This window comes from Rhamphochromis sp. 'chilingali' (genome assembly GCF_963969265.1).
Source record: "Rhamphochromis sp. 'chilingali' genome assembly, chromosome: 4".
Lineage (NCBI taxonomy): Eukaryota > Metazoa > Chordata > Actinopteri > Cichliformes > Cichlidae > Rhamphochromis > Rhamphochromis sp. 'chilingali'.
The window spans coordinates 2,641,013-2,655,000 of NC_137948.1; the positions used below are offsets into that span (position 1 = coordinate 2,641,013).

Consider the following 13,988-nt stretch of genomic DNA (forward strand, 5'->3'; position numbering starts at 1 on the left):
CTTTTAAACATACTCCACCCAAATATTCACTGCGATCTTTAACCTGTTTCGCTTCTGGCTCGTCTCATATGGCCACTTGGTCAAAATCCCCCAGCACGACATTTGTATGCACTGTTTCAAAGTGAACGGTGAATATTGTGAATAGTGAGTGAAACTAACCGTAACACTAACCCAGCAGTTAAAAGCTCCTCGTTGACAGTCTTGTGATTTACGACACTGTTTCATGCTTTCAGGATTGCATCTAATGCTGCGGCTCTCTTAGATACAGCAGAGGACACTTTGTGTGTATCCCCGAGACTCCGGAAGCTTTAACAAAACTACTGCGTTTGAAGTCCCGTCAATGACTTTAAGCCTTATGATGCCGTAAAGCTTTTGTTATTTTCACAGTATCACACAGTGATGGCAAATAAAAACATTTCTATCTTGTGACAGGTGGCCGAATTCCCAGAGGAGCAGCTCCTGGTAGCGGTGTTCCCCGGAGTGCCAACAGCTGCTGAGCTCTTCCTGTTGCCTTATAAGAACCAATCAGAGGGCAAGAAAAAGAGTGAGGAAGCTCTGGAGCGGGTATGGGTGTCTCTAAGTGAAATTCACGAGGAGTTCAAATTCCTCCAACTTGATTATTGTGCCTACAAAACGGTGACTTGTTGTGTACTTTAACAGGCTTCTGACACAATTGTAAGTGCACTGAACCAAAACCTGGTGGAGTTCGAGCTGAAGCCCGGTGTGAGGGTGATCGTTTACAACACACAGTTAACACTGGGTAAGAAACATTTGCTGTCATTGCTTTTAATTTTGCCATCAAGTCATCATCTATAATATTAACTTCCGGGGGTAATGTAATTATGGCCTGCATGTTCCATTTTTCATTTTCATGTGCAGAGAAACAGAAGTGTAATAACTATGTTTTGACAACAAGAATTTTTCTTTGGTCCACCAATTAAAATTCCTGTCAGACCTCGTCTATCCCAGGCGAAAGAACACAGACGAGGATAGGAGGGGTTCGGTTTTAAGTGGAGCTCCTTGAGAAGAGGGATCTTTTATGCCTGCCATCAAAAGCTGAACATCTGTTCTATTTCTTTTACAGCCATCCAACCACAAAATGAGTGTTACACTGCGTATAATTATGTTGATTATTTAGTCCTTGAGAAAGAACACTGTACAATTTCAGGGCAGACTTTGGAATCATTCAAGAAGTCATCAGCAGTGTTTTGCGGGAAGGCTGGTTGACATTAGAGACCCTCAAATGCTCTCGTGTCAAATCAGCGCTGATTCACGGAGACACAGTAATTGTAAATAACATGGCTAGACTGGAAACCTCTACTTTTTTATTGGTTTGGAGCTCGGTACTGCTCAGCAGCTCCTGTGTCCCGCTGCTGGACAGGTCTTACCTTATATTCACTGCTTGGCTGGTTTCATTAGGCGCACAGTCTCTGGAGGCACACAGCCATGAGTTGTCTGCAGCTCAAAGCGATGGGTATTAACAGCCTGGCATGTAGTGCTCTGTGACGTTTTGTGGTGTGCTGCACTCTAATGACATTGAAGGTGTACCCAGCTGGATCCCTCTTTATATTTCACCTCCCAAGAAAAGGTCTAAAAAGCCTTCAAGCTGCTTGAGAAAGGTCATCGGCACGCGCGCCTCCATCTCTTAGCTGAGGGCTCACGTAGCGCTAAACCCGTCACAGAAAAGCATCGGGCTTTTTCTTCAGCGACAGACATTAATGCACTCTTCAAAATAATGGGAGAAATTTAGGGTTTGTGCCTTATGAGCGAAACCGTGACATTAATCACACTGAACACTTGTTTGGTTCGGTACTTTTTTGAATGAATGTTGGCGCATTTAACTGTTTTACATTCACCTGAAATCTTTGGATTTCCTGCTACTGTCAGTTTGTTTTGCCCATCAGCAGAAAGTGTAATTTCACGCTACAACACCTTACAGTGTTTCATATCTTAAAGATAAAAATATAATCTGGGGAGTCATTATTGTTCTGGATATACAGTATACTACAGTGTACGGGGTACAAGTATAAAGAAAATACGTTTTTGACCCTTTAACATCTAACAGGTCACAGGCAACACGCAGAGCATCTGTCCTTTTTATAGAATTTACACATATTTGGAACATCTGACGCAAAGGTTTCTATCAGAAATGATGTTGTGGAAAAATGTGTTATTGTAAGGTAACATCTTCCAGGTCTGATATGTAGCCCAGCCCTAACCCCGGTGACCTGCAGGATTTTTAAAGGTTCGCTTCATTCAAACTAGAAGCAGAGAAAAAGATTAGTCACATCCATTATTGATTTCTCTTTGCTTTTGAAGAGGTGCCTGTTTTCTTTGTTGCACATACTTTTTCAAGGTACTCTACCTGTAGGTGCTACCACAGTGCCAGGAGCTATTTCAGGTGTATCTGTTGTCAGAAGTGAGTCTCGTTCATTTTTTCCATTCTGACAAAACTTTGCATTGTTTCTCATGCAGAATGAAGTCACTGTAGTATTTTTGGAAACCCAGAAAATCTCGCTGTAACAGCCAACCAATAGCTAGAATCTAGCATTATATCCTCCCGAGAACCAGCCCATTCATTTATGTCCTCTGAAATGGACATTTGTTTTTGCTCTATATCTTTTGACTAAGTCCTGATGCACTGAATAGAGGAAATCCTGGACTTTCCATTGGTATCTCATGTGTCTGGGTGTTAGCAACAGGAAGAAGCAGGTTCAATGGGAAGATTATTTTCTTCCTCGGTTCTCAGGAAGATATACACACATTATAATACATTCCCCGGAGGTCCTGTGATCTTTCCTACTTTATGGACTTCCATCCATTTCAGGAGTGAGTGAAACCTGCAGGCTTTAAAAGGCTTCCAGTTGCATAGAAGTGAGGATGCACATTTCTATAAAGACCAGTTCCTTGATTAAAGTCACAATAAGTACAACGTGGAATCCATTTTATTAATTATAGCTATTAATACTCGTACCCATAATTGTCTATTAATTACAGTCAATTATAATTGGAGAATAACCCAGGATATCCTCACTGGTCATCGGGCAATGAGTGAGCAGTATCTCCTGGAATTGTTTCTGCCTCTGTATGTCAAAGTGGGCTTTTACAGCTTGAGCTGCCCACGGACTGCCATGATAAGTTTGCCGTCCACTCCTGATTGTCCCTGACATCAGGACAAGTCAGTCTCAGGGAGAATCTCAGCCGCTACTCTTTATGGCACAAAGTAAAATACTTTTTTTTTCTACAACAGTTGAAATATTTTTAACTCAGCTGGATGTGCAGTCACCTCAGTTTGTGGGGCCTTTGTAGGTAAACACACATTAGAGCTCCGATCAGCATGAAACTGTACCGGTTCCATCAAGTGTTTGTCAGTTATGGACTTGGATGAGAAATTTGAAGGTGCAGCCATAAGAACAGCACAAACTTAACTATAACTTCTGAGTTTGAATTCTAGGGTCTGAAGAAAACGAAGCACTTCTTCTTCCTGTCTTATTAAGATAATATGTAGTTGTGATGGGGAAAATAGCAGCAATAACAACATATAACAGCAAATAAAATGAATAACTCCACTTTCAACACCTCTGACGTAACCTCCCAGGTCAGAGATTTAGTTAGCCATCGTTAGCCAGAGCTCATGTGTACTGTATTCTTTTTAGCTGTTCCTCCATGGAGGAAAAATCGTTTAAAAAAAGTGAATTCTTGCTGATATGTTGACTGCCAGTTCCAATTATTTAAAGATCTTACACTTAGAGTTTAATAAAAAAAAAATATTGCTAATACAGGAAAAGAGGAAAACGCTTTTGACTGAGCTGAACTTTCAAACTTTGAAACCTCAGAAGTTCTTTACTTTTTCAAATCTGGCGTCTTTATGATGAAACTGCTCAAGATGTTGATAAACTGAGATCATTTATGCATTCATACAAACATTTGTTCTTGTTTTAGCATTAGCATTTAGCCACATCTGGTTGACTTGTAATATAAATCTAACTGTACTTTTGTCTGTTGTTGGTTTTAATGAATCAAATTTCTATTTTTATTTCTATTCTGTCTCATTTGTCAACTGTTGATTAACGTTATGTTGTTTTTATTTTGACTGTCTAATGTCATCTCTGTGCACCTTCCTGCTCCCACAGCACCTTTAGTGGACTCGAGCCCCAGACACAGCAGCTCAGCGATGCTTATGCTCCTGTCAGTTGTGTTTCTTGGCCTCGCGGTGTTTCTCATCTACAAATTCAAGAGGTGCAAATCTTTCTGATTTCTTCCACCTGCTGTAGGGCCCCACTATATAACTATTACTCTGTTCTTCATTATTGATGATAGCAGATGAGCCCTGTCTAGACCAATCTATTATAGTCATATTTGGTATTTTCAATTGATAGATCACTCTGGAGTTGTCACTCATACTTGTGAGATTCCAGTGCATGAGGCGTGTGCAGCAATCAGTCACAAAATTCAGGGAAAACGAGCAGTAAATGGTTTAATATGCAGCTTCTCTGCCTTGGATCTTATTTGCTGAATAAATTATTCATACTCAAAATTATTCTTTTGAAAAGTCTGAGGGAAATGGAAAAGCTGTCATTAATTATGGATATGAAGTTTTTCCCATTAGTCTAAAGAGGATGCATTTTTCAAGAAATCTTACAGTTGACAAAACAGAGCAATTAATAACCCAAATGTATAGTAATTGCAAATAAATTGGATAATGTCTAAATAAAGATCTATATTAGGCGGTATAAATGCAGATGAGAAAAGAAACCAGTGTTACTGTAATTTGTCTATAAATTAGGCACTCGAGTGTAATTACAGTCAAGGCAAGTTTACAGTTTGTCAGCACCAGGAAACAGAATCATCTTTGAAAAAGTAGCTCAGTGCAACAGTCTATCAGACTTCTTAAAAACCCACATTTTTAACTCGAAAGAAAAATAATTTTCATTTTTCTAAAAAATGTTGATCCTGCCAAAACATCACAGCTGGAAGCAGTGAGACAACAGAGCAGGCAGTTCACATTTAGCACAGACGGTTCAAACTCATTCATCCCAAAGCTTACTCTGTGCAAAAGAGTCAATAAAGACAAACTGGATAATCAAACCAGTTAAAATTATATTAAAGGTGTGCCCATTGATTCATATTATATAAGAAAAAACTACCTTTGAAGATGTCAGCTGTCAGTGAACTTCAAAGCTACAGGGAATGAAATAACCAGCAAAAATATATAGCATCGAAATATTGATTATTTAAAGGTTAACCAAAACTAGGACCAGAGTTGTTTTCTCCTTTGATCTGATGAATTCTGTAGTTACACATGTTATAGTTATGCTGACCTTTATTTGCCTCACCTGCTGAAGTTAACTGGCCTGAGAGAAAAAAGAAACCCTGCAAGGAAGCAAGTAATAAAGATCAGGACAAACTCGGTGAGAGCAGCTTGATGTGTAGAGTCTGATGAAGATAGTCAGGCAGGCAGAGATGGAGATGAGGCTGCAAAATCAAATAATTTATTCATAAAGTCGTGTTCTCGGTTGTAATTTACTAATGAATGTAAACTTGGGACTGCGGTTACATAGCCTTAGAAACACAACAACCCCACTGTGTGCATGCACAAACACCGCACCTGCACGTGAGATGGTTATCTAACATTTGTTGATCTTGTTTTCTGTAAATCCTCAGAAAAATACCTTGGATCAACATATATGCTGAGGTTAACCAGGAGAAAGAGCAAGAGATGATCGGCTCGGTCGGCCAAGGCGACAGCACGCCGAAAATTACTCTGAGTGAGTTCTCCACATCCAAAGAACTCATGGAGAAGGAGCTGGATGCCAGGGTCAAAAGTAAGTACCTGCTGAGAGTAGGGACAGGCGTTTCAAGCAAATACACTTCAATATTTTTTTGGGTTCTAGACGCGTTGCTGCCACCTTAAGTAGTAGTCATGGTGTTGGTGGGTTACTCTATTCACCTGCTGTAGAAATAAGAGAAAATCCATGAACAGGAAATGGCCACATAGATGATTTAACTAACTCACACTTTAAAGGCATGTAGATATCCAGAGACAAATAGAAGGCATCCATATACATATGAATGTATGCGATGCACTATATACTGCATAATCTCATCTGTGTGAATATCAGCACTATGTGTCTTTGCGACGAATCAAGCCATGATTAAGACATTTTCAAAAATATAATACATGGAGCACAATGAAATCTGGATCTCAGTGACCTTGTCGTGGTCCAGCAAGGTCTGTGTCACTGCTACATTGTATTTTAGGACATTTAAAACATGCACTGTCCACTGTTTGGAAACTCGGATATTCCCTATACCGAGGTTTCAGACATGCCAAAACTTGCCAGGGCATGTAAAGATGGAATTTCAGGGACAAACTTTCTTTGTCGATGGCTTTATAGCAAAAGTCAACATGATAATGTGTAGGATAACTGTGCGTAGAATCACCTCCTGGGGATAATTTACATACTGAATCTGAATCGTCTTTTAAACAGAAATCCAGCAAATGAATCTCCTTTTTACCATTTTTGAATTATTCACAGAGGAGGAAATCCTTAGAGTAGACAAAGCCCGTGAAAGGGTTTTAGAGGGTAAGGAAAGATTCCAGTGACACCCACAGTACTGGGAATAATGACTAAATAATAAAACCAACATGTTTAGCATGTGGCTGCAGGACTCCATCAAACACAGAGGGAGTGGCCTAATCATTCCTCATTCAGTCACAGTTTGACTTCAATTTAAAAAGAGACATTCATTCATTCATATTTCATTACATGATAAAAAAAAAAACAATAGGTTTGATAAGCTAATTGCTGCCCACTCTGACTGTATATAACAGAGTGGATTTTCTATTGTTACCAGTAGAAATGTACCACTTCTGGCAGCTGCAGACCCAGGATTGATTTGGCTCTGAGATAGTTTAAAAGACAGATTAAGTTCCTGCACTTTCACAGTTCTGGAGAGCTGACTGCTTCTGACCTGTGTGTTGAAATTCAGAGGAGCTGTCGAGAATGGAAACTCACACATTAGTGAAACCCTCAAGCAGCGAGGCCGTGAGTGTGCTGCTTCATTTCAGCAGAATATTTTTATCCAGGTCAATGTCTGATTGTTACTTTTTTTTTCTTTTTACATGTGATCTGTATTCCTGCACGAGAGTACTTTCAGTTTCTCCATAACTCATGTAGCACCTCGAGTCAGTGGACGGGGACGCACAGTAAAGTGTAACAAAACAACAATAAGTGTAAGAATAAGAGTTAAACAACATATTTACGAAACACTAATCAAATTACTACCATCTGATTCCACGTTTGAAGCAACAATGGTACATTGTTGTTTTTCTCTTAAATTAAAGGTACCATGTGGCTGCCGATGGGCCTGATATCCACTTACAAGAACATTATACTGCCACTGTTTTATCGAAATTTAAAGCAGATGTCCTCCTATGTGGATCTCATTTCTCTCAGAAATGAAACTCAGGTAAAAAAGAAAAAAGAAAATCATGTAATTCTTTGTTTTTACATTCATCAGGTCCCAATCAGCCCAAATAGCAAAGAGAAATTAAAAATGCATGCATTCATGAAAGAGTTCGGGTCTTAGGAGGTCAAATTCGAGCAGGTGCTCAGCACTACATGCATTTAGTGCAACAGAAAGTGTATCAAATCATCCCTGCCTGCCATCACAGGACAAGGATATTTAACCTCCTAGGACCTGTCGTCCACATATGTGGACATCACATTTTGGGTTATTTAGACCAAAATACTCAATTTTGCTCTACATGGGCCTGATATCCACTTACGAGGACATTATACTGCCACTGTTCTATCAAAATTTTAAATGAATATCCTCATATATGGCTCTTAGTTTTCTTAAAAACAAAAATAAGGTTAAAAAAAATCTGGTAATTCTTTGTTTTTACATTCATCAGGCCCCAATATGCCCAAATATCAAAGAGAAATTAAAAATGCATGCCATGGAAGAGTTCGGGTCTTAGGAGGTTAACGAAATGTATTTCACAACGAATAAACGCTGCTTTTTATTTGCACATTTCTGCAGACGTCCTTGAAGTTGCTGATTGATTTGTGCTATATGCCAGAGTAAATTAACAGCTATTCTTGTGTTTCTCACGTAAATGGCCTGTATTTGTATAGCGCTTTTACTAGTCCCTAAGGACCCCAAAGCACTTCACACGTCCAGTCATCCACCCATTCACATTCACACACTGGTGATGGCAGCTATGCCACAGCCAGTGGCACCACCAGTAGGCAACAGGTGAAGTGTCTTGCCCAAGAACACAACAACCGAGACTGTTCAAGCCGGGGCTCGAACCGGCAACCTTCCAATTACAAGGCGAACTCCTAACTCTTGAGCCATGATCGCCCAACACAAATGGGGTAGACGTCCAGACTTTCGATATTTGGTTCTAAACTTCCTCACCGAGCATGTTCCAATTAATTGGACCAAACATATCATAACAAAAGCTGGCATATTTTTCATAATGGGTCAATTTCAAATTCCAACGCGTCTTAATAGCTTCAGAGCCTTTGAATGGAAATTAAGTACAAGGAGTCAATGTCAAAGAAGCTATTTGTTTTATAGTCATTAAAGCTCTGAATTAACTGTCTTTGTTCTTGGCTTTTTTTCCCCTCTTTCATTTCCTTTATTTATACTCAGGGGGAGTCGGAAATGCCTGCGAGAGCACAAGGGAGATTCCAAACTGTACTAGTGTGTAAAACTGGTGGAGCAGCGCTTCATGTACAGAGCAAAGTATTTCAGTGTCGGGGGTTTTTTTTGTTTTGTAATTCTCAACACAACTGATGTTAATAGTTTTCTAAGGGACCTCATTTATACAGACTTGCATGGATGTCTCATTCAACAACATCCATGCAGTTAATGTCAATTTACTCAATGAGATCATTGTAATTACTGACAAAACATATTCAGTTTTGTGGATGTATAAGCTACATAGCAGCATTCATTTGCAAAGTGAAATATCTTTCGTGGAAATCTATCAAAAGTTATGTACATTTCTTAAGGCGTTTGCTTTGAAAATCATTTCTGCCTATATATAACCTATAATGTCGGAGTCTTCAATCAAACAGGGAATATTATTGAAATGTACAATACTGTCATCTGTTCTGTTAAATGTATATATTATTACTTTCTACATGCTCGTAGTCTGAGTACCATGGCGGCAACAGAAGATCTGACGATGGTCTTTTTTTCTGAAAGTGTGTTTAAAAAGTCAAACATTACTTAAAGAAACCGATTTCCTTTGCTAAGGTCCTTAACTTGTGCATGTTCTTTCTGAGGACACAATTTCTGTGTTGTAGATAAGCAGGTGTTGTAAATAGTTATTTTCTAATCATGTGTCAAAAGACCCCAGTTGATTCTGCTGATTCTGTTTTGCTCTCATTTTCTTCAGTCAAGTGTTGGCTGAAATGAACCTGATAGAAAGGATTTATCTGTTAATGCAGGTAGAGCTGCATCGGCATAGTGCAGATGTCCCTCATGTTCTCTGAAAATAAAGTTAAAAGGATCATCCTCAACAGGATCATTTTCAGGATATTTGCATTTTCAGTACAGATATACAATAGACTGTCATTAAACTCTCTGAACCAAACATTTGCAACCAGAGCCCGACTCATTTGTTGGTCGGCCAATGCTGGCTATTTATCGATCTATCGATATTGGCATTTACAACAGCCGATAAATGAAGTTTAAAAGCTACGAAACAAGAGAAACATCCTTCAGACGTGCTGTTGTTATGACGTTTGTCCACCAGAGGGCACTCTGCAGGTTCCCTGCTGGGAACCACAAACGCAATAACCAGCTGGTCCGAGCAAAGTCGGGCAGAGTGTGAGCTCGTAAATAACTACAAATGTCAGGGAAATCTGTATATCCCATGTTTGAATCACCAAACATCTGTAGCAGTATTGGCCTTAAACGTCCCATTACAGTCCGGTTCTATTTGCAAGTGAGTCTGTGGCTCTCACTGTTCAGATTTGGCTTCGATACTAATGGTGAATCACTTTGGAAAAAAATGTATCTATTGTGGTGACCAGTGATCAAATTCACAATTTCAACTCATTGGGGAAAAACATGGTGTTTATTTTAAGTAGGCTTACAGTTGGGTTGTGGTTTCTGCTTCTTCTTTGGTTTGTGGCAGTTTCCAATGGAGCTCATGCCAATATTATTATTTGTAATGTCCTGCAATTCTTTTCAGTCATGGTGGTGCTGGCCGCTCATCTGGCCAATCCACCTCATTGGTCCAGATTCAACAGTAATAGGAAGTATTGTTCTAAAACAGTTATGGTGCCTAGTGGGTAACTTCATACGACAAGTCCTTGATTTATCCACTAACACCACCGAGTGGTTGACATGGGTTTAAATCAGGACTGGTTATGATAAAATACTAGGAATGAATGGTGTTATACATTTCAAATTGTGTCTTCATTCTCTTCAAAGGACTGCTGTGTGAAGTCTTGTTTTTTTGTACCTTGCCAGAGCAGCATAATCAACATGGTGATGCCAACTAATGATGACAAAACATATATGGTGGTAATAAGTAGTTTAATTAAGTCAATGAAATTTTCTCTGCCTAGACTCTTCAGCCTGAACTACTTTTTAAGATTTCATTCTCAAAAACCAAGTCCATCTTCAGTCAGTAACAGTTCCACTACTGTAAGGCCAAAGTGAAGACGTTTGGGCTTTTTTGGACATGAGAACTTTGAGATACAGGAAACCTGTCTGTGCACATAACCAGACCAGAGTAAGACTGGTGAACTGGAAAATTTGCTTGTAAATTAAATTAGCCTTATAGCAATGAGTCGCATCGATGTTATTGAACTTGTTAAAAGAAAGTTCTGAACTGCAAATCTGATGCAGCACGATTGAAGTGAAAGAGTCCTACATTCATTTTAATCACAGTAACTCGATGCAGTCCAGGACACACCTGGGCCTCCAAGATGGTTTCAAGTAATGTGTACAATGTGAAAAGGTAAATCACTTATTAGCTCACAGTTTTTGGATTCCAATATCATGTTCTCCCATTATTTTCAGTTGTCATAGCTTCAACTTCACATATTTTTTTCCATGTATGCTATCAAACCCAACTTTAAGCCTACAAAGTGCTTTTGCTGTTCATTAGGATTAGATAAGCTAATGAGTCCATGTTCTACAGAGTGTGTTACCAGCATCTTTGGTGCTCATTGTGGCACAATTTTTACACCACTCAAAATGTGCAACTACTGCTATTCTAACAATGTGACAAAACCAGAACATTGTCTTCAACTGTGCCTGGAACAGTATGTATTTATTTAATGAATCCACAGTGTACAAACAGAGCTCCCCTGGCTGCCATTAGCCTCCATTCACAAACCAACGCTCCAGTCTCTGCTTTGCATCTAGTTTGAAATGAGTGAACACCGTCCTCCCAGCATGCAACTTCCCCCAGCTCTGCATTCTCCAGGCCTGCAAAAGCCAAGTGGCCTCGACTTGACTCCCGTTGCTCTCCCAGTATCCAGCATTGTTGATAATGAGAGAAAGCTGGACAGCTCAGGGGAGGGTGCCACATGCAGAGGTTTCCTGCAGTGCTCAGCTCAAGCAAACAGCAGTTCCAGGAGAAGCGAAAGGCTGCAAAAAGATATAGGCTGTCACATCACATATGCATTACCTGCAACAGAGTGCTCTCATCTCAAACCAAACAGCCAAGCCAAGCCTTGTTAATACAGACAGAACACACATTGAACAAAGATTGTTCTAGAGCTTTGTTGTATTCAACACATGCCATAAGCAAAGGATTGTTTGCTTGGCTGGATTTTGTTTGGGTAAAGGCTTTGATGGTGGCACTTTGTTCTGATTCTTATTAGAAAAGCAGAATTAGGGGGGACAGAAAAAGAAATCAAAAAGTTTCTCCATCCTTAACTACACATGGATATTGTCTTTGTTTTCTGTTGTTTTTCTCTCTCTTGGACCCTTTGAAATTGTGAAGAATGTACAATGAACATAGTACACTGGCTGTCCATAAAAGTTTGCAAAGAACAAATGCTTCAAAATGTGGTGCTTTATCTGCACCAGCACATTGGAAGTGCCACTAGTAAAAGAAAGGACTTTGATCACTGGAAACTTCTGTCTCATCTGATATCTTAAATGCCACATTATACCGTAAGCACCAGACAAATCCATACTTGAACCATAAAAGAGATCCTTTGCATTTGTGATTTTTCAGAAGGCAAAAGCATTGTAATGTTCTTCAGTGCACAAAAATCTACAATGCATGCATCATCAGTAATGTTCTGTTTCATCTTGATTTCGATATTTCTACGGTAAAGAAACTGTCATTTTGAAATTGTTTCAAATAAATGTATTTTTGTACATCAGTGCGTTCATTCTCTGGATGATGAATTTCTTGTGAACCCAAGGGTGCAAAGAAAATGATGTTCGCTGAGCATTACACTGTTTGCCTGATGACTCAACCAACCTCCAGTGCAGAAGCACAAAGCGAGGTCGGAAAAGCACCAGCAGTGTTGTCGGCCTTGTGTCTGGCCTGCAACCGCGGTCAGTGTCACCAAACCGTCACGGCACGGTGTCAGCTCTCACAGTCTGTCCAACTAATGGAATAAACACACTGCTACAGTGAGGAAAAATGCACAGAGAGAACAGCTCGAGCACATTGTTTGCAGTAATAAAAAAGATGGATGCAATGAAAAACACTTTAAATGTAATCAGGTTTTACTGCATGCCTCTATTGCATATGTAGATGTGCAACAGTGGCTGAACAAACTCCAAAAAGCTAAGCCAGTGAGCCAAAGTAGAACTGCTGGAAGTCCAAATATTTAACAGAACCCCTAAAACCTGAGAATCACGTTGATGAACTTCGTAAAATGCTTTGACAGATGAAATAGTGTGATGAATGTGCCATTAGATTCCAAAAGCAAAATATTTTTGGTTCATAGGGCTTCTTTTTTATTTACCCCTAACACGGGAAGTTCATTTTAATTCTGCATTGTCACTGACAATCAAAACAGGAAGTCACATGGCCCGTTTGCTACATGATTGGAAATAAAACAGAAACCAAACATAAGAAACTTGCAAAACATTTTATTGAACTTTTATTTTACCTTTGCTTATGTTCCCATCGTCCATTAAACCCCACCAGACCTTCTAACCATAGCTTTAGCTCTCACCGAGGTCTGGACCTGTATCAAGATAATGGAAATTGGCACAAATCAATATGTGACACTCTATATGGGAATTCTAAGGGAAGTCACAGCCCACACTACGGTGCCTCTCTGTGGGTTGTTTTTAGGTTTTTTAAAAACAACCCACAGAACCAAGCTCAGTTAAAATCCTGAGCCTGGTTCTGCTGGAGGTTTCTTCCTGTTAAAAGGGAGTTTTTCCTTCCCACTGTCGTCAAAGTGCTTGCTCATAGGGGGTCATATGATTGTTGGGTTTTTCTCTGTATGGATTATTGTAGGGTCTGCCTTACAATATAAAGCACCTTGAGGTGACTGTTGATGTGATTTGGTGCTGTAGAAATAAAATTGAATTGACATTTTTAAGGGGTTAGGTTAAAACATGACTCATTGAGTTGGGCACTAGTAGTGAATCAGAGGCACAACAGGGAAGAGCCACTGAAGAAGCACGTTTTTCCCTGCATGCTATTTAAATTTCAAGTGAAAGAATTATTTTTTTGTTATTTTGTTCTACACATTTCATTTTTATACACTTAACACACATATTGCATATTTCCACACAGTTGGTCCCACACAAAATAAAGCCCTTTACAGTTTTATGGGTTTTTTAGTGTAAATGGCTGTATTATAGGACCGTGTCTGCTGTAAAGTGTAGACTTTTCTGTTGGACATTGGAGCACAGATGCTACACCTTATGTTGCAGTAAGAGAAACATTTATGAGCCTCACTAATTTCTAAACCTGCTTATGTCAGACATTAAAACAAGAGTAATTACTACAGTGAGCTTTTCTTTCAAGC

The 13,988-nt window shown here is 39.4% G+C and overlaps 1 protein-coding gene across 1 annotated transcript in view; it reads left to right on the plus strand.

The window, feature by feature from the left end:
• sorcs3a (sortilin related VPS10 domain containing receptor 3a) overlaps positions 1 to 12,222 on the plus strand; it is a 269,454-nt gene extending 257,232 nt beyond the window's left edge. The window contains exons 23-27 of the mRNA XM_080881313.1: positions 433 to 564; positions 661 to 760; positions 4,134 to 4,239; positions 5,665 to 5,825; positions 8,668 to 12,222. Of these exons, the coding sequence (XP_080737439.1) occupies positions 433 to 564; positions 661 to 760; positions 4,134 to 4,239; positions 5,665 to 5,825; positions 8,668 to 8,726 (558 nt within the window). The 3' untranslated portion in view covers positions 8,727 to 12,222. The remainder of the gene's footprint in view (positions 1 to 432; positions 565 to 660; positions 761 to 4,133; positions 4,240 to 5,664; positions 5,826 to 8,667) is intronic.
• Positions 12,223 to 13,988: the final 1,766 nt, after the last annotated feature.